The sequence below is a fragment of the Poecile atricapillus genome, chromosome 16, assembly GCF_030490865.1.
Source record: "Poecile atricapillus isolate bPoeAtr1 chromosome 16, bPoeAtr1.hap1, whole genome shotgun sequence".
NCBI lineage: Eukaryota > Metazoa > Chordata > Aves > Passeriformes > Paridae > Poecile > Poecile atricapillus.
The window spans coordinates 5,405,340-5,430,972 of NC_081264.1; the positions used below are offsets into that span (position 1 = coordinate 5,405,340).

Below are 25,633 nucleotides of genomic sequence, written 5' to 3' on the forward strand. Positions count from 1 at the left end.
TCAGACAATGTTCAGCATCAGAACAATGCCACTCTCCACGTGGCTGTCAGAACGAAGCTTCATCAAATTCACAGACAGATTACAAAATGTGGTGTTTTGACATAATCAACAGGAGGTTTTTGAAATGCTTCCCAAGTACAGATAATTAAGTGGAAACAATGCAGGAGCTGTTGTGAGAGACTGAAATGTTACAGTTAATGGCTTAAATATTGTTATGAAGGACTTTTTGCCCATTATGACAAAACTGTGTTAAGAAGCTGCGACCATCAAAGCCCACTCCTCCCTGAATGTGACTCCTGACTGCAGCACTGGACTGTGAGTAAAGCTTCCTAAGGGAACTTGGGATAAGATAGAGACACTATTTCCAATTATCTCAGGTCTAATGAAGAGGAAATACATAAATAAACATATTTTATTCCTTTTACTACTTTAGAGTGAATAATGGTCATAATTTTGGCTGGCTGGCACAACAATCTTCACAGTGCAGTGGAGTCTCTGCTGGCACCTCAGTTGTGACTGTATCATATAATATAAACATGATGTGTCTGTGAAATATCTGTGATAGTCCTATGGTAAAATGTATTTCTGTAGTTCAGTGGATAGGAAACATATCCCAAATTTTAAGTGCATCTTACCAGAGAAGGTGTTTGCTTTCAGAACTGTTGAGAATCTGGCTTAGGAGGTTTCAGTTCTACCCTTACATGATCCTGAGCAGAAAACCACGTTTGGCACCTGCTTCTAATTATGACTTGCCCCTCCTTTTTTCCATAGGAAGTACAATTACTGCTGCTATGGAGACAAGTGTAATTCAGGCAAGATGTGGGTCAAAGCAATACTTGGAAGGCAAAGATTCACAGAAAAGTACCCTTTCTGCTATCTGTCCTCTCCTGAAGAAGGGTCCTCTCCCAGTCTTCCCCTGCCAACTTCCATCACCATCTGCTGTCTCAGGTAAGGAAGAGCCAAATAAATCACCTTTAACACCTGCAACTTCTCACCAGGAGAGCTGCTCTTCCTCCCTTGCCTCCCAGTGACTCCAGCCAGTCATAGGATCTTCCAGCACTCACATCATCAGCAGCATCATCTCTTTGGGCATAACAGCCTCAAATAATTCTTACTAGCCCAAAATGGGAGACTTACATTAATTTAGTGGAGAAGACTATATAAATTAAAAATTTTTTAGGGATACTTACAATGTTATCAGGTTCCTGAACCAAAACACTTTTATTCCCCAAGGTAGCTCCCTTTACCTGCTTCTCACAGTACACCTTAAACATATTTTTATGAATTCTTTCCAAAATACCCAGTTACAAGCTATATTATCTTACATGCAGACAGTAGTGAGACTGAAAACAATCTTGCCCTTCCTGCTATGATGCTGCTTGGACTATAGGCCTGAGATGATAATTTTCTAGAAGAGGCAATTGATTCAGGAAAAGTTTGTGTTGAAATGAAGAAATTCTGTGTCTGAATGTGAAATAACATCAAGCAGGATAGAGGATGGCTGAGGTACCTTTAAGGACACTCCTGCTCTGAGGAAACAGATCCATCAATACACTAGAGGAACCAACAAGCTCCCAAACCCTAGCAGCAAATTAAATGTGAAACCTTTCAATGATGATTTAAAATCAAGGCCCCACTTAGACACTTCTCCTAAGGAAGTGGACTTCAGATAAACCTGACAATGACATGAAGAAACTGAAAGATAAAATAAATTAGAGTCAAACTTACTGCTTTAACAATTAGCTCTTCTGGAGCTCACAGGTGAGCAATGAGGGAGTTAGAGTTTGGTGACATCCTCTGCACATTAAATTTGTCCTGTTTTTCAGGATACAGAACATACCTTCTAAATGTAAAGAAATCACAGAAGCATATGCAAAGTTTTAATAAAAATTCTTTTTTAGATTTGTCTGAAAGGGCTACACAATAAAACTATTGTATTATAAAGGATCTGTTTTGTCTATTCTAAATTTCTCTTCCACACAGTAGAAATGTAAGCATGTTACACAAGCTATCCTACTCCCGAGCCTTAAGATACTCAACAAAAGATCTCATAACAGTCAGAAACAGCACTTAAAACTCTCAAAGGACTCTTTTCTTACTGACTTAGAATGATAGGCAGTTCACCCACTGAACTTTCTTGTAAAATGTGTACCAGGAATTTTGTTTGTGTCTGTTCACATTTTCAGCCAGCACTGTATGAATAAGAGATGTGACACAATTTATCCATATGCAGCACCATATCTTCCCAAAGCACAGCATGCTGTATCTCACAGCTGCCCTTTTCACTGCTGCAGCAGTAAGAGAAGAGAGAAATAAACTGAACTCCTCTACAATGACAAAGTGTCCACAGACAGCCAACAAACCCTCAAAACCAGAATCAGATAAATCTTCTTCAGAAAGATAGATGTTCGAAGAGCAATTCCTTCTGTAGGCTACAGTTAATCTGAAGAATACCTTGTCATTGCCATGTCAGAGATAACCATTTCAAAAGTGGGAAACAACCTTAAGGTGTTGTAAAACCCTACAGCATCACTGAAATCATTGGAGCAGAGACAATTTGGCCACTCTGAGGAGTCACATCTAAGATTCTTAGAACAGAATAGTTCCAATTGGGAGGGACCTAAAACAATCATCTAGTGCAGTTTGCTGAGAAGCATCATCTCCAATTCAGCACTACAAGAGTTTCTGATGCAGTTTTAGTTAGCTTTAAACTAAAATTAGGAGAGCTCACCAAATTAGGACCTTGAGACCCTGTCAGTGACCAAGGCAACCCCAGTCAGCTTTGTCCTACAGTGTCCAAGCCAGCACAGTGCTGACTTCAGTCAGAACCTGACTTCACTGGCATTTTTCTGCATAAAGTTCTGAGAGCATTTAAGAATAACTAGGACAGATGTTGGCTCCAGCCTAAAAATACAGAACACATCTGCTTCATTTACCTTCATGTGCTCAAATATCCAGCACTGAACAAGCATAAGTGCTCCTAAAATTTTTCTCTATGGAGAAACAGAAGGAGCCAACCATGCAGCAGTTTTCATTCATGCCTGACAGGAAAGGTGAGGGGTAAGCCATTTGCAAGAATAAAAAATAAAAAAATTCAATCTGCACCTACATAAAAGTGCTTACTGATGACAGATTGATTTAAAGTACTTTTTTGAAGGTTAGGTAAGTGGAAGTTAATTACTAGATACTAGATTACTCCATAATCTATTTTTGCAATTAGCATCTTTTCTTACTGAAGTTTTATTACAAAAGGTGACCCCACAACAGACCCAAAACCCAGTCTTGAATATTCACTTGTACTCATTTAACCTCTCTTTTTCTCCAGCACAGATTTTTCCATTTTAAAAAGTGAGGTTATAAGTAGATACCTTAGAAACAGAGGCTTTTTGCACAAGCACAGGGAAAACAGGAAAAAATAACATTATCTGCTTCCCCAGAATGTCTCTGCTGATGTGTCTGGAGCCCTCAGAAAAAGGACTCTGGTGTCACCCACAGACCCAGAACCCAGGCCTCACCATGCAGAACGGAAAACACAATTAGAACCAAAATGTAGTTAAGTAATTATAGCTGGAAAAAAGATTGTGGTACATATCTTTAACCTGATACAGTGGCTTTGACAGCAGGTTCTGAATGTGTGTCAGAAATATTTAAAAAACAAATGTAGGAGGGAAATACCTGAATGACATAAATAAAAATAAGAAAAGGGAAGAATTAACTAAAAAAATTTTCTATTTATTAAGATCTAGGAGAAGTGGAAAAGACTCAACAGATCTTGAATTACACTGCTACACGATGCCTTCTTTATATGCTGCATGTACAAGCAATGACAGACAAAAGAGAGACAAATTAGTTTGATATATTCTCTCTGCCTGGGCACAGACTTTCACTATGTTCAACATGACATTGTAACAGGCTGTCAGAAATGCAGTGATTGTCAGATTTTCACATTGCTACCCAACCACCATTCTATAAACATCAGTTTAGGTAAAATGCTGCCAATAAGCTCATATTTACACTTCAGAGAAATGTGCTGTTATTCTTCTCCTTCTAATTAAGCTGTATAAAGGCTTAGGCCTAATAACCATGACTTTAATGTCCTAAAACTGAAACAGTTTATTCCAAATAATTATAGAGTGGTTTATTCCAAATAATTCCAGGCTCAATAAAAATCAGAATAAATAAAATAAAATAAAATAAAATAAAATAAAATAAAATAAAATAAAACAAAATAAAACAAAATAAAACAAAATAAAACAAAATAAAATTTTCTTGTTGCTAGCCTCAGCTGCGGTGCTACAGGAACACCATATCAGATAGACAAGCTGGTCCCTAAATCTAACAGCCTGGCCTATTAAATCAGTAATTTATTCTGCTGTGGTGGGTGTCCTAATCATTCTGAGAGAACAGACAAAATCTGGGAACATACCTCTTGTAGATCCATCTTCTACAAGATGAAGAAGACAGCAAATGGTGCATCTTGTTTATGAGGAAGAAAACTCCTTTCTGATGCCACTTGTTAGAAGTTTATGCCTTGAAGTCTGGGAGAAGTTATCACACCTATCCAAGCACAGGGACACTTACAGGGCTGTGCCTTCCTTATTAAAATGGCACAGAACACAATTTGCCTCCTGAGTTTTCCAGCTGGAGAATCACCACCGCATGCTGAGGACAGGGTCTCACTGCCAGCACTTGTCCTCACCAGCACAGCAGAAATGCCTGGGCATCCCAGACAGGAGGAAGCAGATCCCTGCTGTGGTACAGTCTCTGAGCTCAGCAGAACAACTTCTGCTCAACAAGTGTACAGTATGAACCTTCTGGCAACTCACAGGTCTCACATTCCTCTGAGACAACCATCAGAGTACTCTTAAGCAGATCCCTCAGAATGGCACAGTTCCAAGGAGTCCAGAGAGACAATTTACCTATGTGACTACTACAGGAGACTTCTTTGTAGTCTTGTATACACACCAGCAAGGTTATAATACTATTAGTTAGCAGTGATCCTTTTAGCAGGAAAAATCATCAGTAAACATAAAAACATATATAAAACAGGAAAAAAATCTCTCAAGCTTGAAACGCTGTCCCATTTGGATAAAGAATTCCTGACTTTCTGTAGGCGTTCTCCTGTTGCTGCCTTCCAGCATCTCCCCTCCTCCCTTTAATTAAAGCTTGTGCAAAAGGAGGGAGAAGCAAAGCTTTATTTAACTCTCTGTACACCAATGACCAGATAATACCTTCTGTACTGAATAAAAATATTCTCAGTTGACCTCAAAATCTAGGGGGAAAGAAATCTAGAAAATAAACCCAAAGTAATTTCACTCTGAAATACAGAAAAGCTTAAACCCACCTCTGGCATTACTGCATGTGAAGCACTGTTGGGTAAGAGATTCAAATAATTCCTGGAGGTCAGTTAACCTGCAGAGAGAGCTGTGCAATGGTAAAGAGAGCAATGTCTGGCACCAGAGCCTCTGCTCGAATGTGGAACCATTCTTAATAGGAAGTACAAGTGAAAATTGGAGTCAATGGATTCCTTTGAATCTCCTCTGCTACACACAATTCCTATGAAGAAGCCCTCGGTATGTTTTCTGGATAAAACAGGAATTTCTCCGAGCTCATCTCTGAACAACATAAAAGCACTGGGAAAGGCATTCTACACGGACTGCTCCCAAGAGCAGAACTTGGGCTCCAGGACTGAGAAGCCCCATGGAGCATTTCTGTACTCGGCACATACCGTGGCTGAGAGCAGGCTCAGTACAGGACATTTCTCAGCATCTTTACAAAGCTGGTTTTTCCATTTTTCCGAGTGCGTTCCAGCGCACACATCTGGCAGCGCTGCGGCGCGAACAGCAGTTCCTGGCTCTCCGTGCATGTGTTCTGCATCCCATGACATCATGCACTCCTCAGCCTGCCAAGGCGCAGTCTCTACTGTACAGACCACCAAAACAGAGCCCCAGCATCCCTGTGGGGAACAGGGCTAACTTCCAGCCCCAAAAGTTTTCCCCTTGCAAAATCTTGTTCAGTGTTTCATCTCTTGTGCTGCGCTCTCTCCCACTCACACCCATTACTCAAAAACAGTTTTCAAATCATTCCTAAATTGCTTCTACTCTATCCTGCCTGTAAAGATCTGCTCTGCACAAGGCTGTAACTACTCAGTTACTTCTCAGCAGAACAACACTTTTTCCTTTTATTCACAGTGGGTTTTTAACTCTTTAGCAACCTGGAAATGGGGAAATCTGTATTTCCCAAAGAAACCTACGTTTGTTTTTCTTTGCTGTGAGTAATAGTAGGTGGCACTGTACAGATTGATTGCTCTCTGGAGATGGGATTAATGGCTCATCTTGTGTCATACTCATTACTTAACACTGCCTCAGCAGCAAGAAAGCTCTCTGGCACACTTAAGAAAATAGGTTTTACATTGTAGGGTGAATCAGAAGAAAAATAATTCTATTACCTGAAAAACATTCATGTTCAAAATCTTTCAAAACCTTTTAAAGAAAGGCAGACAAATGCCAAGAGCAAAGGTCCATGACTTACACACTCATTGGTGGAGAGCCCTGGAGCCAAGAACTGCTGCACGATTAGACCCTGGAATTTACCAAACCTGGCTCTCTGCTCCAACTCCTGTTATCAATCCCAAACTAATCAGCCAGAAGGAAACAGACATACAGATACTGCAACTTGGTAATGAAGTCACAATGAGAGATAAGGCTGCAAGATTTCCCTGCAATAATTTCATTAACAGAGGTGAAAAACAAGGTCTCCAGTCTTGATTCCTCTTAAATAGGGCTTAATTGTCAAAGGGTGGAGAAAAATTGCAACAGATTGACATTTTAAAATGACAAATTTCGGTATTCTTTGTGCAAAAGAGCCAACTCACTCATCAGGCAAGGGTCATGCAGAGGTTATCCACAGAAACAGGACAAAGCCAGAAGCCAGCTCTATCACAAATTACCAGGCACATTGGCTCGAGGCAGCAGCAGCCCATAAATCCACTTCTCCCAAGACAGTACTTGCGTTTCTAGATACAGTGATTCCACTGACATCTCCTTTGCTTGCCACCAGAGCATTTCCAGATATCAGTCTAATGTTCCAGAACAGAAAAGTGAGGACATTTGCATGATTTCAAATTACCTTGCCACCAAACAAAAAAGCAATTTTTTCCTGTTGCCTGCCCCCAACGTCAGAGCACTCTTGGAAAGGTCACCCAGTTAATGCCCTTGAGTTCCTTTTCATCCATTATTATTATTATTATTATTATTATTATTATTATTATTATTATTATTGTTGTTGTTGTTGTTGTTGTTGTTGTTGTTACTGTTATTGTTATTTTAGTATTTTTTCCAGTGATGACCAGTGTTTAAACTAAGTAATTTGCTTTATATTAATAAAGATTAAAACATGCTATATACATGTAACTATGTAGTGTTTCTCACACTGAAATGTACATGTTTCGTTTACACTACCTCTTCCCCTGGAAAAATCTCAGATTAATTAATTGCCACATACGATACTCCAGAGATAATGTATTTTCCTTTTTACTTCTGGTAGAGAAATATGTGATACAAAGAGAATCCCAGCTGAAGACAAAGTAAAAGACCTTAGAATTAAGGTCAGATAAATAAATCAGATTTAAAAAAAGAAAGAAGGAAGATTCACTCTGGCACTCCTACTCTGACCGTTACAAGGTGGTTTGTTTTGACTCAGGGAATCCTGAATATTTCTGGTCCTTCCTCACTTGTAACAGCAATGCAAGGAAATTTATGTTCCTGAATTTCAGTTCTGTGTCTGTTTTCATGGCAAGTTATTCCTGACAAGAGTCTTTAAAGAAGCTTTAAAGAAAAGTTATCCTGTGATCATAGAGATGGAGCACTAATGAGTTTAATTAGAATGCAGTGCATCAACTCTAGATTGAGACACAGCCCAGCATGATTAATTATCCTCTTGGAATGGCTACAGCAGAATGGAGGGGGCTATCAAGGCTATCCTCTAATAGCTGTGTCCACCCACCTTCTCCACCTGCCTGAAGAGGTGTTCTCCTTTCCTGAAGCTTGGCTACCACTGTGACAGCTGTGGGTGGTGCCAGTACCAGCTCAATAGACGATAATCTTAATTCATCATCTTCTCTATTAGCAATTCCCCTTGCTCCTTTCAAAATCAAGGTCACTTTTATTTAGCATACTTATCTTTCAGAAAAGTGTCAGTGTTCTAAGCATGAGTTTTTCAGCATCAACTACTATTTAGTTATGTAAAAACAGGAATCTTCTTATTTCATAGCTAAGCTTATAATCATGTCCTATCAAACTAACTCAAAAATTATCTTGATTAATCCCTTGGAATGCATCAGCCAGTTCCCCAGTTCACCCAGTTATAGCAATATCAAAAAACTAGAGTTGAAAATATATTTACTAGATCTTTACTTTTCAGAACATCTTGAATAAGATGTTACAAGATGTTATAAGGTGTAACATCTTGAATAACATAACTGAAACCTATTTGGAAAGCAGACTACAGGTAAGCCTACAGCTGCTTAAAGTTCATTGGCATTGTCTTGAATGCTGTCACTTTCTGTAGCTCTAAGATGCCCCCAACAAGGCTTTAGCCATGGAATATTAGGCACCTGAACATATGTTCACAAGCTCCTCAAACATTACAGCCAGAAAACTGCATGAAGGAACAGATCTCAGCACATGTCCCAGTCAGGACATGTGTTTCTCCACTTTTATTATTACCACCTCACCAAAAACCAGTAGATGAAGCTCCCAGACGAGAGTGAGTTCCTCACCTTCAGAGCCAGTTCCTCAAATACAATCTCAGGCTGAACCTGAAGGCTACACAATATTGAAAGTGTGAATATTTGAACAATGCTTCTGCTCACTTCAGAGGCCAAGGGACTGGGGCAACCCCAAAGTAAGGAAATAAGTTATTTCAAGTAACTAGCTTTCTTTATGTTGTAGTGCTAGAATTCTGGGGGTTTGTAGCACTACAGAGATTCAAAGAGGTGCCTAAAGTAAAATGTAAATACCACCTCCTTTACTGTGATAGAAAGCAAAAAATTCAGTTAAACATACACAAAAGCCCTTCAGAGGCCTCAGCCTTTGAAAGACCAGTGAGCTCACTGCATTTACCTTCCCAGCAAAACAGTCTCAGATTAACAGAATGGAGAGTTGTAGATCTGCTACACTCAAGTTGTTTCTTTCTGTTCTACAGTGTGATTTTATAAAACATGAATTCACAGGAGCTGCAGTAAAATTTTAATTAGTGAAATACAGATGGTTATTTTCATACAAATTTAAAATTTTCCTGTTTTTATTAAGCACCAACCAAACCCAACACAATGTGCACAGTATTCACAAATGCATAAAAATATTTATAGTTCCAGATATGATTTATCACTGTACTTAACAGTACTGAGCACTCTAAATTACAAACAATAAAAATTGCATTTCTGTGGGTTTGTTTTTGGTTTGGTTTTGGTTTTTTTCTGTTTAGTATAAACACAATTTTGTGTGAGGACACAGAAAAAGAACAAAACCATTAGTATTTGGGAGGAGAAATTGTGTGAGAGCACGAGAGACAATGGATGTGCCTGAGCCAGGAGTGAGTTGCTGGTTTGGATCATTAACTAAGAGCTCGATGCTCGCTGCTGCTCCCTCTGCAGACTCCAGGATCAGTATCCTCACTCAGTGCAGCCCAAGGGTGAGATGAAGCAGAACGAATGTGGGAGGGCACAAAATCATACAGGCAACCGATTTCTTTTTTATTTGTTGGAACACTAATTTAGGCTTTTTTAAAAGCTACGTTTACAATACACACTACTCTTATCCACATTCCTTTTCTGCTGCATTCCCTATTCTGTTACAGCTTTCCAAAGCCTCAGTAACTGTACCTTGCAATACCAAACATTTCCATCTGAGTTAAGTGCACATATTTTCTGCTTTAAGCCTAGGAGGGCTCAGTGCTGTAGCTGTCCTTTCCCAAACAGTCACAGAAGCCATTATTTCTCAGCGCACTTTCAGAGTGCAAGCAAATCCAAGAAGCTGACATTTTTTATTTAGTACCCATGGGCTATAACCATGAAAAATTTACTCCCTGAAATACAGTTGCATGTATTTCCTATCCACCCTACTCATGATAAAAAGTAATTTCCTTGCACAGCCTGGTAACAATGGCAACTGAATGAGATGTATCACCATAAAATAAACATGAGCACATTGCACATCTGAATTCTCCAGAGTGAGACTACTACTCTGTGTTCCCAGCAAAGATTTAAATGAGTAAGAGGCCTTGAAGCTTGACATGTATCTCTAAAGGCATGGGAGAGGATTCAGGGCAACTGTCATTAAAATTAATCACTATTAGTGATTACAAACCTCCAGTAACACTGCTCACTGCAGGAGAGCTATTAGGGCCAAAACAAGATGTCTAAGCAATGAAAACCAAAAGCTAATCAAGAAGTTTACAGATATTCTTGTGTGATAACTGAGGGGGGCTAAAGGTTACACTTACAACCAAATCTGATATTAGCTTGTTTTCCAGTTCCTACTCTTATGGAAAAGGAAAAGCAAAGGAAAACCATTATTTTGTACTATGGACCAATTAAGAATGAATTACAGTGCAAGAAAAAAAAAAAGAAAGTAAAAATAAGAAAATGTGTCCAGAATTCCTATCCTGAGTTATTACAAAAGTCCAACAGAGTGAGGCAGGACCCAACCCTGCTCTGCCCAACTCACGGGGGAGCTGTCCAGCAAACACAGAACTGAATGTTACCATGGTAACAGAAATAAAACCACCTTTTAGCAGCTTTTTCACACATTTTAAAAAATTATGAAACTGAATTCCACTAGATGCTATGGCTTCACAGGACAAATGGGCTCGGAAATCCAGTTCTTGAGAAATCCATCAGTGATAATGAAGATACACCAACTCAAATGTAACCTCGAGGATAGAAAGCCTCTGGATCTCTGACATGTTTGTCAGGAAAATAATCCCAGTTAGGGATACGGGTTTAGTTAAGAACTAAACAATTCCTGTTTCCTTAAATATCTCACACCCATCAGAGCTTGAACTCCATTTGTGGCCCTTCAGTCTCAGCACAGCAATTCCCATGGAAGAGCCAACACCTTCAATCAGCTGAAGGGAACAGAGCTCTCAAGGAGGCAGAAGAAGGCTATGTATGATTCTGTTACACATGGCTCCTAGTACTTATGAGGATGTAGGTTTATAAAATCACCTTTAATTGTGTAAATTAGTGATTATTAAATTATCATTATATTTTTTAATGATTGGTTTTGTATAATTCACATTCCCCTTTCTGCTATGTCTTGCACTGCTTTTCATGTTTTATTTGTGAAGGACAAAAGCTTGCAAGCAGATAGCCACAAGGAGTAAAATATGGATTACATAACCCATGGCAAAAATTAAACCTCTTTTTTCACTCTGAAAAAGTTGGAAAATTATGCCTGAAGTACCCACTTAATGCAGCATTTCAAGAAAGTTTCTTTCCACTTCCCATATGAGACAAGCTTCTCTTAACAAATGTTTCATCCAAGTACATTCTCCCTTTGTTAGCATCCAGAATATCTAGGGCTTAGTATACATCTTTGAAGAAGTTCATTAAAAATGAATCATAAAACCATGAATTTAACACTTGTCTAAATAAAAAATAAGTTTTCCACCAGGGGAAGTGAGCACTGTATTAGTTCTAACACAAGAAAAACTAAAGGAATAGTTTTCAGTTACAGACCTATCAAGCACATAGAATTCTGACCTGAAAAGACTAACAAAAGCCATCAGATACACTGCCTGGGGAGAACAGTCTCAAATACTGGACACTGAGAAAAATGCCTTTATTATACATATTTATTTTTTATATATACACCAATATTCATATGATCTATTTTTTCTATGAGCTGGTTCCTCAACTGTTTTAGAATGAAAAAAGCAATATAGGAATTTGCATACCACTGCCAACTTCTGGTAAAGTCATCAGAAATTACAAAAATAACTGCACTAAAGAGCATAAAAATTTTGTGTCTATGATAGACTTTGAATAACTTCAAGAGAAATTCAGTTACTTGAGTTACTTGACTGAATGGGACAGAAACCTGACATTCCTGAGTGAAGGGAAGAAAGGAAGAGTTCAAAAGTAACATAAAACCAGAAAATAAAATTGAAATGAGAGTGTCTATTCACTACATTATCGAAATTACAATATTGTTCAACCTTTCTTTTAAACTTCAGGGGTAAATTCTCTATTAGTGGATAATAGCTGAACTATCAGTCATTTATTTCTATTGTTCCATGTAACAGAAGGGGCTTTATAATTTCCTCTTTGAAGCAAAAATCATGTACAAAGATGCTTGTGGCAAAAAAAATGTCACCTGCTTTGTCCAAGCAGTTCAGACCTCAGTGCCCTCAGACACAAATGGAGTAGTGACTCAGAGAACAACAGGTTTATGGAAATAAAAATAATTGCCACAAACCTCTTCCCTGTTTGCATTAGTTTGAACTGTCATCATGCTCTTGTCTCAGAAAATGCCTGTGCTTAATGCAGCAATTATCCCTGTGCTGCATTTCCTACTTGTACACGATCACAGACACTTCACATCTGACTTGGCTACAGGGAGTGAGATGGAATGACCTGAACAAACCCCTGTTGGCACTATAAGGCCAGGAAGATGGAATGTTAAGCCCTGGATGTATTTTCAGCTGTCAGGGAGCTCTCAGCAAGGCCCCTGCTAATTGCTTGGGTTTTCTTGCCCTTGGCACAGTGCAGCACACTGTGTAAATGGTATCCTTGAGTGTTTCCTACTGACTTGCTAGTCAAGGCAATTTCCTGCTTTCTCCTTTTTTAGTATTTTCTCCTGTCTACTTGCTTTCACAAACTCTCCATTTAATTTAATTTCCTCAGAGACTGCTTGAGATTACAGGTCTGTGATGAGGTACCAGCCTGCATACCCAAACAAGAAATGCAGGTTTGTAAGAGAATTCTTGTCTATTACAGAGAAACCACATACAGCATCCTTGAATCCACTCGAATCCCCTCCTGTTCTTTATTTGTCACTCAGCCACCGATGGGCAGCTCTCAAAGGAGAGGAGGGCTTGATGCACTCCTTGTAATCCACAACCTCTCAGGCAGTCAGTCTCCCTTGTGCTGCTCAAATTCTAGTCCTTGGCCAACCAGAACTACAGCGTAAACTCAGAGAGCTGGGACAAACCCAGGATTGCAAACCCTAAGAAACACAGGACTTTTTGCTGCAGAACAAAACCAAAAACATCTGAGACACAGTTGCTGGTGATTTGATTAACCGAAGCAGCAAATAATGTAATTGTAGCAAAAGGAAAAATAGATGGGGATAAGGGGCTTACGGACACTAGAGTGACAAAATTAGAGCAAACAATTAAAATGCAAAGAAACCCAAATGTGTATAGATAACTGAGTGTAAAGCAAACCATTTCAGAAAGCTCAGCTCAGAACAGCTGCCCTCCTTCCGCTGCCAAGCATCAGTGACACTGCAGCCTCAGGAGCCAGATCTGCCAGCACTGCCCAGCCAGCCATTCCTGCCTGATGTAGACAAACACAATGGGCAGCATGAACAGCAGCAACTGTGGAAAGAAATTAACGAAATTCCACTTAAATCTAAAAATTGTGAATATCTGCATAGAGCTGAAATGAGTTCCCAGGCCCTGCTGAACGCCTGAGCACAGAGCGCCCTCTCACGTGCTTCACTCAGTTCTCCACAGATCAATCCTCCACAATTCCACAACTTCACAATGAGTCACTACTATGGTAATACTAGCAAAGCAATTCATCTCCAAGATGAGAAAACTCAATCCTTGTGTGCTGAGCAAAAAGAAGGAATACATATCTCATTCTTAAGAATAACAAAATGGAAAGAACAAACCATTGAAGAACTAAAAATTGAGCAGAAATATCATCTGGCCAATAATTCCTCAAGGTTTGGCTAGGTGAGAAAAAGAGGTAACAACACATACTAAGGTTTTAGTTTGAAACTATGGGGTACAAACCCCAGTATTGTATAAATAAATGAAGGCAGTCCAAATGTCTTAAAATGCTATCCAGTGGTAATGTGCTTGAATCTCAATGAGCAGGTAACAAGATACTTTTTCTTGAACGTCACCCTTGCAGATCAATCCTCACTTCTGCATCTCAGAATTACTTCTGCATTTGTGCTTTGGATATTCAGATATATGAGGAAAAGAAACCTCTATACCATTGCTGCACAGTAATATAACTGGTTCCAGTGGGAAGAGAACTGTGGGGTACCTTCCAGGAAAGAAATTTACATTACAGCATTTAGACTAAGTAGAATAACTGCAGTTAATTCCATAAAAGAAAATTTTAAGTTGCTTTATTCCATATACAAAAGGGTTCCAGAAAACAAAGGACGGAATAATGAAACCCTACAGTAAGTGCTTGGAAAATTTGTGCTGATTTGTTGCATGCTGAGACTCGAGTACCTCTGTAAGTTTTTCCAATTCTAAGGCAATAAGCTGATTTCTTAGAAAGGAGCAATTTTCCTTGTGTACATGTGAGAATACGTTGGGTTTTTTTTAGGATTATGTAACTATAGTGACATTGGTCCATGGTGTCCCTGTCCCCTGCTCTCACATTGCACTGCTATTGCTCTGTAGTTTTAAGAATTTAGGAAAAGGAGAACCTATACAACTTATCTGCACAGTTTTCCCCCAGCAATGCCATAAACATCACTTCTGGTGCAGAGAATACTTCTCCAGTGAACTTGACTGTTGGGAAAAACTTAAACTCCATAAAGCTGTCAAAATACTACATGATGCTCATTATTTAAACATCTCATTGGAAAAAGAAAAAAAAGGCAGGGAGGGAGCAGAAAGCTTTTTGGTGAGAGTGGTCAAACACATGAACATGCTGCCCAGAGAGGCTGTGGACTCTCCACCCTTGGAGATATTCAAAACCCAAAAGACAATGCCACGGACAACCTGCTCCAGCTGACCCTGCATTCATCTCCAAGGGTCCCAGCCAACTTTAGCTACACCGTAATTTTGCAACACAAAAAGTCAGAAAATAATGCACAAATATCATGATAACGTAACACAAGTTCTAGCAAAGTGAAAAGAGTCTGTTAAATGGTTTTATGTCTGAAAAACTGGAATGCAACTTTCTTCAAATTAAAGACAGACTGTAAGCTGAAGGACAGGACTGGAAAGTTCCTTGCTCATCAAATTAAAAACAAGAAGTCTATTCATGAAAAAAGTTATGTGGTCAAGGCACATTCTTTGCTCAAAAGTTTTACATGCCACCGAGGTTCAGCACTCTGCTTGTCATTCATTGAGAAACTCTGAGGTCGTTAGGGATTGCTAGAGCACGTGAAGGTTCGTTTATAAAGATGGGCAAGCAGTCAGAAGTGCAAGTGGACATGCAAGTGTCCCTTTTTCTTGTAAAAGTCCTGGTCACATGGCTGACAGCAGGAGTCACTTAACAAAATACCAGTGCAAGCTATTCTGCCAAATTCCCCTACAGTGAGATGACAACACCTAAACCCCTCTTGCACTGCAAACACCCAAAGGCTTCACAGCTCACAACTCCCCTTTCTGTTCTTTCGTATCTTTTCTCCACTAGAGATACTAAGCCACATTTTTAAATTGACACAATCATTTTAAATTAGAGGAGACAAAGATCATAAGAGAAACTTATGCCTGATGAAAAGTGCTGTAATTCTTCCTAGTTGCTTCTGAATTACATATGCACAGGGCATTCTTTTTGCATCAGCTACACTCTCCAGACTACTCAACTTTTGTCTAAAAGGTGTTTCAGCTCTCAAAAAGATTGATACAGAAAGGTAGTCCTGTTTTAAGAAATAACATTTTTCCCTGCCTACTGGCTTGAACAGTTGCAATAATCGAAGATTATTACTGAACCCTGATCTTCAAATCTGTTTGCCAGCTTGGCTCCCTCTCATTCAGCACCCACTGTGCTTCTCAGGGAATGCTGCTCCTCAAGCACCAGTCCCTGGGGCTTCAAACAGCACAGAGTCACTAAATGGTACAGTCAGCATCCTTCTACTCACACAGGACAAAGAAATCAAATAAAATCAAGGTACCCCTCAGAGTGCTAAAGACATCCATCTTTGTGATTCTTGCTTCCATCTGTCTTAGGCTGTGAATGTTCCTATTAGCCAAATGTATTCAAGTCTGACAAAGTCATTTCATCTCCTGTTAATGAACAACTTTTCTGTTGAGAGATTAAGAGAATAAATCAATGCCAAAATCCAGTTAATTGTTCAGTAGCAATAGGCTGTTTGTACCTTTTGTTAGCTGTCACAGCACTAAGCCAGCACTCAACGGGTAGTGAAATCTACATTTTAGCACAGAATTAGGTCCAAATTTAAACCATTTAAGCCACAGCATTTTTTTCAATAATGTGAGGATATAAAAATATCTCAAAATCAGCAAGAACTAAGAAAAGACTGTTCAAGTATCAGAGTCAGATAATATATATATCCCTCCATTTTCATGTACCATGCCTAAGGCTGCGCAGCTGTGAGGAGAAATAGAACAAAAATTTTCTAGAGCATGATCAACAGCAAAACAAAGAAAACTGTTCAGTGGGAAATCAAAGAACAAAACGACCTGATTTGCCTCTTGGATATTTCCAAAACGCAGTTTAATTCCTGAAATATTCTGTTACCCTTGCATTTCCCAGAGCTACGTACACAAAATATTTTTCAAACAGCAGAACTCACAAGCCAGCCCTCTCAAACAAAGCCGATGAACAGGCTGTTGTTATAAACATGTTTCAGCCACACACAGTAAGTTATTGTGGTCTGTAAGAGATCTGATGTTTATCTCTGCAATCACTTTCTCATTGTTCATGTCTTGAGCTGCATAGATAAACATATGCATTGTATAAACATACCTGCTCATTACACAACATTAATTAATTAATTTAAAGGAAGATTTTGGGGTAGGGGTCTTAAGAGCATGACTTTCAGACACTGATTGTATTGAACTGATGTTAACAAGCATTAAGTGGAGTAGGAGCAAAAAAGTAAGAATTAACAAACTACCCAAGAAATAGTTTATATCCAAAGGAGGAAAAGAAATGTAGAAACCTATATTTAGTAGTTTAAAACACAAAAAAACCTGCATTCAAAATAATTTTTCAACTTCCTAAGTGAAAGGAAGTCATGTTCTATATTTAAAACTCAGGCCTTTCAAACCAAATACCAGTTGTCCCTACTAAGCTCCCTCTTCTGGCTAATTAATAAACTCACTTAGACTTTGTATGCAGAAGTTTCTATCTTCCCAATTCTGTTCTATCAATAAAAGTCAAGTATTAAAAAAAAACAAACTGGTAAATAAAGGTTGGCATTGAAATATACAAGTTTTCAATTTCAGACAGAGCCCTCATTTTGTCTCAGGCTGACAAGTTACACACACACAAGGAAATAAACATCCCTGCACTGTGTAGGGACACTGCAAACTCTCACTCAACCATCTGCACCTCCTCTAAGCTTCTGAACACCACTGCCTATCTTCTGGTATCAGATATTCTTGAAATGCTTGTTCAAAACATACCAGACTAGTTAATTCACTCCCTAAAGTATACTTTTCCTTGTTCTGGCTAAAATTAGGATTATATATGCAATAAAAACACAAATACACAATTTTAGAAATTGTATATGTTGAAAATGAGGAAAACAGAATCACAGAATAAACTAGGTTGGAAAAGATCTTAGAGATCATTGAATCCAACCTGTGACCTAACATCACCTTACCAGCCAAACCATGGCATTGAGTGCCTTATTTTAAAAACCTCCAGAGACAGTGACTCAACCACCTCCCTGGGCAGCCCACTCCAATGCTGAACCACTCTTTCTGTGAAGAATTTTTTTCTAATATCTAGCCTAAACTAGAAGCAACCAGTCCTCACCAAACCAACAGCAATTCAGGACACAGAATGAAGACAGAGGGGCAGTGAACAGCCTCAATGTTTTAAGCCAACAGTCACCCTCATTGTGGAGCTGCCAAATCAGTAACAGACAGACTCCGGGAAAATTTTTCATTCTCTTCTAAAATCTGGAGTCATTACAGATGGTTTGTGGAAACAACAATTCAAAGTGAAAGGGAAGTGCTATGTAGAAGGGTGTGAACAGCACAACTCCAGTGAAATGAACAAGCAGAGGATAAAAAAATAATTCACTCAGCTGTGGGTTTTCATTATTTCAGTCACTGTAGTAGCATCACTGCTCCTTTGTAAAAGCCAAGCCACACTCCCAGCCAAGCCAATTTTATGAGACCTCTATCACAACTGTGCCAATGAAGGCAGGCAGCACAGTCAAACTCCAACCTCTACAAATCATTTCTGCTCAACACCTTTTTGACCTTTTGACCTAATGAAAGGCCTTGAAGGGAAATTCATTTCATGTTTATATTTACTACTGTACCTTCAGCCCAAGTGAAATCAAAAATCTGTTTCTGCATACAAAGTCTTAAAAGGACCATGGAAACAAAAGATTGCAAAGACTTCTGATTGCAAAGGCCTCTGAAGCAAAATACTGAGGGAAGATCTAAAAAAAACCAGAGACAAGGTTCTAAATGGGATTATGAGGGTTTGAGAGAAAAGAGGGAAGTGTGTGATGTGCTGACAAACTAAAGATACCACAGTGAGAAGATAAAAGGGAAGACACAACCAGTGACTGTGGCTGAGCTTTATTCAGGACAGGATGCCTGCAAAAGCTATGTTGACTCTTCCACTGCCAACTGATAGCAACTTTTGAAGTATATAAACATTTTGTGTCACGGAGAAAGATATCCATTACACACTGATGGATTAAAACAAGAACACATGCTATGTCATCATAGCAACTTAAATTAAGTCTTCCGGTACTTTTTCCACCAATGAGGCTCAAAATGTTCTGTAAAAGTGACTCCAGACTTTTTGTAAAACAAGAATAAACAAAGAAATAGAGTCTGCTTAAGGTCAGGTGGACATTTAATAGCAGAACTAGAATGGAAACAGAATTACTTCATGTTTTTAAACTCACTGATATGGTCAACCTGGAAAAAAAAGTCTCAAAAAAAACCAAACACCACTTTATAAACTTAGAAGTTTATAAATCATCTTCCCAGCAAAGCAGGAGTTTCTTCTAACATGGACTAATTCAAATCTTAAGGAAGTATATGAAAAAGCTTTTCTAGAGGCTAATAAACAATAGCAAATCAAAGTACAATACTTGGAGTGATCTGCTTTGAAATAAAAGTAAACTTCACTTCAATAGTTTGGATCCCAGCTGGTGCAGAGTACCATGCTTGCCACCTGCTCTGCTTTCTGAGGAGAGGAACCTGGGTGATGAATCTGCTCTTAAACCTTAAGCTAAAGTGGCTCATAAGGATGCCTGAGGGATTGACAGGAGAAATGGAATCTGGAGCAGATGCTGTTAAAATCTATTAGCATGCAAAGGGCTGGCCCTGGACTAGCCAAGGCGAGGCAGCTACTGGAGCAATCAATGGCAGCTGGTGGGAAGCAAGCCCAGGAGGAAGAGGCAACCAAGATCATTTACTCTTTACAAATGTTTCCTTACATAGTCAGGTCTTACTGAGAATGCCAAGATACATATTTCTTCAAATGTTTGTCCAAAACATACTACACACAAACACTCTTTGAATAGTATTTTGAAAGGCCTTATCATTCTAACGTACTAATAAGAATCTCTATGCTACCTCTCAAAGTTTTGGAACCACATGTTCCTGGATGCTGATGAATGCTGACTACATTAAACATTAAAACAGATGTCTGGTCTTCACAACCCTGGAACCATGCTGTGTTAAAACAGTAAAATAGTAGCATACTCCCATTGGGGAACAGTGTGCTTACACAGAAAACTGTTTAATACCCAACAGGTAATTCAAGTCAAACAACTTTTAAACAGAAAATATATTATTATCTGGATCTTTTAGCAAAACCAGACTTTAGTACAGAAATACATGCACTCACTTACACTGGGTGTTACATATGTGACCAATAATCCCAGAGGAATTCCTCCTTCCCCAGAAGACAAATACACTTCCTTACCTTCGGCCATTTGGGATTCAGGAGCCGTGCTTTGATGGCATCATCCAAGGCCTTGTCATACTGGTGGATTTTCATGTAGGCTGCAGAGCGGTTGCTGTAGAGAATGCAGTTCTGGGGGTCCACTCCCAAGGCCTCGTTGTACAGCACGATTGCCGTGTGGAAATCGCCATCATGGCAAGCCTGGTTGCTCTGGCGAACCTTCTCAACAAATTCAGCTTTGCTCAACATGGGACTGTCAGGACTTTTTCTTCTGAAGGACTTTGATCCACAGAAAGAAATCTGGGAGGGGGAAAGGGAGAAATTATATGTTAGTGTTAAGAAATGATACTCAGAAAAAAAAGAGATTAAACTATGAGAAACTGTAGAGTAGAAATTTAAGCCAGCAGCATCACTGCAGAACAAATTATGAATTCAGAACCAGATTCTTAAAAAAGTAAATTGTTTATCTATTGAATCTCTTTTTGAGGGTAGAGGAGTAACAGAAAGAGTCTTGCAAAACATATCATTCCCTATGAATGATGTCTTCTAGACACAAGAGCAGCTGTAGTCTGTTTACAAATGCTGCACTCCATACACTCAGAAGTGCTTTTCTCCTCAGCCACGCTATTTGATTCTACAGCACTAAGCAGGTAGAGAACAGGTGGCAGCTGTGAATATGAAGATGATGCTGCTACATCTGAAATTTGATATGCAGATCACAGAGAAGCACAGGCATGCACAGACAATGGAAAAATGTGTAAAATCTCTTCAAACCAAAGAACCTGCACCACAACCTCTGCTCACAAACCTCTACATCCAACGACAAGCAGCTGCAAAAATTATTCACATTTGGGAAGGGAAGAAGGAGTTTTTAGAACCACATACACTCACAGAAGTAAGTGAGACATGCAATTTATTTTAATAACAGAACAGTCATCCTTGGCAGAGCCACCATCCCATGTTGACAACTTCAGGTAATACAAAATAACAAAGAAAAAAAAATTAAGCCTTCCAATTATAAGATATTATTTAAAGTGAGCTGTAGAAAGTCCTAGTTCCATTGATTGTGGTACACTCTTTCTCCTTATTTAACTTTCTACATAGCACGTTTTCCCCAACCACTCCTTTGCAGTCAGTAACTGTTTCTGTCATGCAAACCCTACTCTCCCAAGGACACTCAAGAACTCAGCAAGAACATCTTAGTCCAACTCTGATCACAAGGCAGTTGGGAGTTGTGCAGTAACAGTATTTGGCAACAGGCAATACAATACATATTGTAACATATAAAATACTTGAAAATATTCATTAAAAGTTTAGACTACTATAATTAAGATTGGTGTCATCTAGTTTTAGTCCTGCAGATTGAAAAAGTTTAAGAATATCACATATTGTCACCACAACACAACAACCACAGGGCTTAAATACATTACCAGAGCCAGCTGGGGCATATTTTTAAAGGTGGAAAGGGAAGCAAGCTGCAAACTAACATCCTGTCACTAGGATCAATTGGTCTATAGACTTTTCTTTTTTTCTTTTTTTTTTTTTTTTTTAATTTCCTTAAGTCAAATAAAAACAATAGAAAAGCTTCAAATTAGAAACTACTGATTTCTTATTTTTCTTACTATATCCATTCTTTTCTGACAGTGTTTGTGTATTTGTCCAAACTTCTTCTAAACTTCTCTACTGAAGGGGATTCCATGCTTTACTCAGGCAATCTTCTCATACTGCTTCAGGATTTTCATCATTAAAATATTTTCCCTAATATCCAAATCTCCTTTGCGTCAGTAAATGTACTGTTTCTTGTCCTGTAGTAGACTGAGCTACAGTCTATTATAGACAGAACCAAAACCTCTTTTCCTTTCGTCTGTGAGGTTGTTTTTTCTATAGTATTCTTGCTAACACGAGCGCTAAACACATTGCTTTGTTCAAGCAGTGCAATAACTCACACATCTTTGAGCATCTGACAATAAACTTCATCACATGGACAGTTTGGTGTGACCCGAGGGCAAGAGCTGAATATGAAGATTCAGCAGCTATTACACAGGCACGTGTCCAAACACAAAGATGAGGAAACCTTGAGAAAGGTAATTGGTCACCAGAAGGCTTGGAGGTACTGCAGGAAACTGGGCTGATGATTGCCCAGGTGCCAGGGGCAGCAGCTTCTTCATGTGCCTTTAAAGGTGGCTGCTGTCTCCCTCCCTGTGTATTTCCTGGTCACTGACCTGCATCAGGGACAATGAAAAATAGCAAATGTCGTGTATCTCCCAGGCTTTTATCACATTCAGAGTGAACAACTGCAGCTTCCACAAGCAATATCACAACCAGCCATGAACTTAAGTTATTCAGAAGATAAATATTTCAAGAAAGATTCCTCACCAGCTGTGGCCATAACTGCTTGGTGGGAAGGCACAGCCAGCCCCGCCCTGGAGGGCTCAGGGGCAGCAGTGGCATCTCACCCACCCCTCTGCCTGAGCACAGGGACTCTGCTGCTCAGCCATGCATGCTCAGCTGGAGCTGCATGCCCAGGACCACCAAGAGCTCCTGAGCCCTCAGCAGTGGGGCCTCTGCAAGGGCACAAAGCACCCAGCACAACCTCGAGGAGCACCAGTGAGACAAGTCCAACAACAGCTGTCTTTCCTGGCAGTTTATTATGCACAAACAAATGAACACACAAAGCTGTTAATGATCCTTCCAGAATCATACTGTGAGTCTGTTACAACAAGAAGAATCCATGAGGAGACATCCTCTCGGTCCAAGTGAAGTGGTTTCTGCCTCTAATACCCTGTGACGCTAAATAATCTCATGAAAAAAAAGGAAACTACGACGGTAATTTGTGGAATATGTTACTATTTAATTCCTGACATCATGAGAACTATGTAAGGCAGTAAAATACCATAAGGTAAAAGAAAAAACCCTAAAACAGTAAAACTGAGTCACTCTGGCACTTGAACCACAAATAAAAAAAGATTATGATTATGGTACCAACCCACAAAAAGTACTCATTAGAAAGTCATCCCCACTTCCCAGTCACCACTGCTCCTCTCCTGTTAATACAGTGGAAGGTGATGGTAATGCACAGATTTGGGCTGCCTAACATTTTGCTACTGAAGGTGCTTCCATGTACTAAACCAATGCTAAAGAAGTTTCTTAGTGCAGCAGAACAAATAAGGTTCTAATGAAGTGCAGAAGAGGATCTAGTGAGAAAGTCTGAGTCAGAAGCTCATGTATTTCTAATAAAGTGGAAGATGGCATGAACTTCTCAACATTACTTCTCCAAACCAGCATAAGACTGAAGAAATCAGCTCCTACTACAGAGGTCAGGTCAGACAGAAGCTGCCACAATATCTGCTTCACATCAGACACGGCAACAAATTTCCTTCACTGCTGAAAAAGTCTCCTCTGGAAGAAGGTGATAAGGATTCAACCCTGCTGTCCACGCAGGTGGAGTTAAAACACACACAATCCTCTTTGGTCTTTTCAAGAAGACTCCCAACTGCTCCCAAAGCAAACAGGAATTTGAACCTACAGCAAAACTTACTCTGTAAGAACTTTTGTCTTCATTGATCATGCCTGTTGAACTTAGTCCTCTCCACAGAACATCCATTAAATAAAAGAACTTCCCATACACACTGGAAGAGGTGTCTGGCCAGCATATTGCTATCCAGAAAACCACAAGGAACAGATTCCCAGTGAGTTCCAGTAAGACATGTGAGAAGAGATAACAGTAAATCCACATTCTGCTCCAAGAGGACTAAAGAAAACAATGTGGTGCAAAAGTAAATGTTTTATCAAAAAAACAATGTTACACTGCTGAGCTTGTTGGTTTGTATGTAATTCCTCTTATTTAATGCTACATAATGCAAATAAAGATGCCTTATACAGATGATGTCTTGGGTGGCAAGCCCATAGTTAACACAACTTTTTAAAGAAATCCTTTATAATTTTCAAAAAAATATATTGTGAGTGTGATATGCAGAATTTTTATATTTTAAATTATCTAAATAGCTCAAGATACTTACTGAAGCATTAGGAAAAGGGGAAAAAAACCAAAAAGAGGCAAGAAGAAAAACTGGCATTCCTAATGGATTCTGAAAAGAAAGAGTGACAGTAACTTATGTTAAATACATAACATCACAAACTATCAATAAGGAAACAGACCTTTCCCCCAGGTCTGTCTGTAAGCCAGATGGAGACAGAGGCAGCAACAAGGGAGTGATGAAACAGCAATTCAGCAAAAGCCAGGCATGAACAGTAACCTCACTCGAGGAACACCTGTTAGGGCAAAATTCAAGGCATATCCACTCATCCATTTAGGAATTTATCTACTTGTCACATATCCATTTTCAAAGACCCTATAAAGGGTTCCATTAGCACCTGAAGAGCTCTTGTTTCACACCGGATGAAAGCACAGGAGAGATATTATCTAAGATTGTGAAAACCTCCAAGAAAAAGGAAAGACACTAAAATTATGAACAACTCCAAGAAAAGAAGAAGAAGGACAAGGAGGCATAGGCACCCAGCTCTCTGGATTTCAACTCCATTCACTGGCGACAGCCAGGGGCGTCCCTGTGGCTGCAACATCAAAGGCGGGGAGCGCAGGCTGCTGCCCGGGCTGAGAGCGCATCGCTGGTCGCCGATCTGTGCTCCAGGGCACGGGCAGAGCCACATCGGTGACATCTGCTGTCACCAGGGACGCGCTGACCGAATCCAGTCTCCAGGTTCTAAGTTCTGTCAGTAACGAAGCCCTTATAACCAAGTTGCTAACTTTCTGTGCCACTGAAGCAGCGTAAGGAGCTCTGCAGTGCTGCCGAGTACACCTGACAGGCTCACCCTCAAACTTTGCAGATTTTAGCGAGATTGGAGTTTGTTTACGGGGGCGCCAGAGCGAGCACAATGCCCATGCCGACATCCGAGCTCTCTGCTCGCGAGGGTCCCGCTCCAGCTAGCGGCGGCCGAGCACGTTCGGGGCACACAAGCCCCGCTCCGGAGCCAGGCCCGGGCCCTCCGCCGCCCCGCACCGCGCAGGACCCGACCGGGACTGCGGCGGGACCCCCGCCCGCCCCGGGGCTCCCGGACCGCGGGGTCACTCGCGGCACCCCGAGGTGCCCGCGGCGAAGGGAGCCGAGCGCTCGGCCTGGCGTCCCCGGAGCCCAGGCAGGAGCTGCCCCACCGCCGCCCGGCCCCTCAGCGCGCCTCGGGCCACCGGGCCTGGCCCCCGCCGAGCTCCGTCCCGCTCCGTGCCGGGACAGCCGCCAGCCCGCGCCCCGCAGCTTCCCCCCACCGCCCCGGCCCGGCCGCTCCTTCCCGCCTCCCCGACCGCTCCAGCGCTGCTCCGTCCGGCGTCAACTCACCCGGGGAGGCTCCGCGTCCTGCTCCCGCCGAGCCCGGCCCACCGCCACGGCCCCCGCCGGGGGCGGCGGCGCCTGTTGCTCCATCGCGCTCCTCCTCCTCCTCCTTCTCCTCCTGCGGGGGCCGGGGCCGCCGCCGCCCCCGCCAGGCCGATCCCGCTCCGGCCCCCGGCGCCACGTTCCGGGCCCGGCTGAGTGGGACCCGCAGTGCCCCGGCTCCGCCCCGGGCTGGGCT

At 40.6% G+C, this 25,633-nt stretch overlaps 1 protein-coding gene across 2 annotated transcripts in view; it reads right to left on the minus strand.

The window, feature by feature from the left end:
- The window catches only part of TTC28 (tetratricopeptide repeat domain 28), a 105,019-nt gene extending 79,467 nt beyond the window's left edge, over positions 1 to 25,552 (minus strand). For both annotated transcript variants that reach the window (XM_058851121.1, XM_058851120.1), the window contains exons 1-2: positions 25,402 to 25,552; positions 20,072 to 20,350 (exon numbers count right to left, since the gene is read on the minus strand). In XM_058851121.1, the coding sequence (XP_058707104.1) occupies positions 20,072 to 20,350; positions 25,402 to 25,485 (363 nt within the window). In that variant the 5' untranslated portion in view covers positions 25,486 to 25,552. The remainder of the gene's footprint in view (positions 1 to 20,071; positions 20,351 to 25,401) is intronic.
- Positions 25,553 to 25,633: the final 81 nt, after the last annotated feature.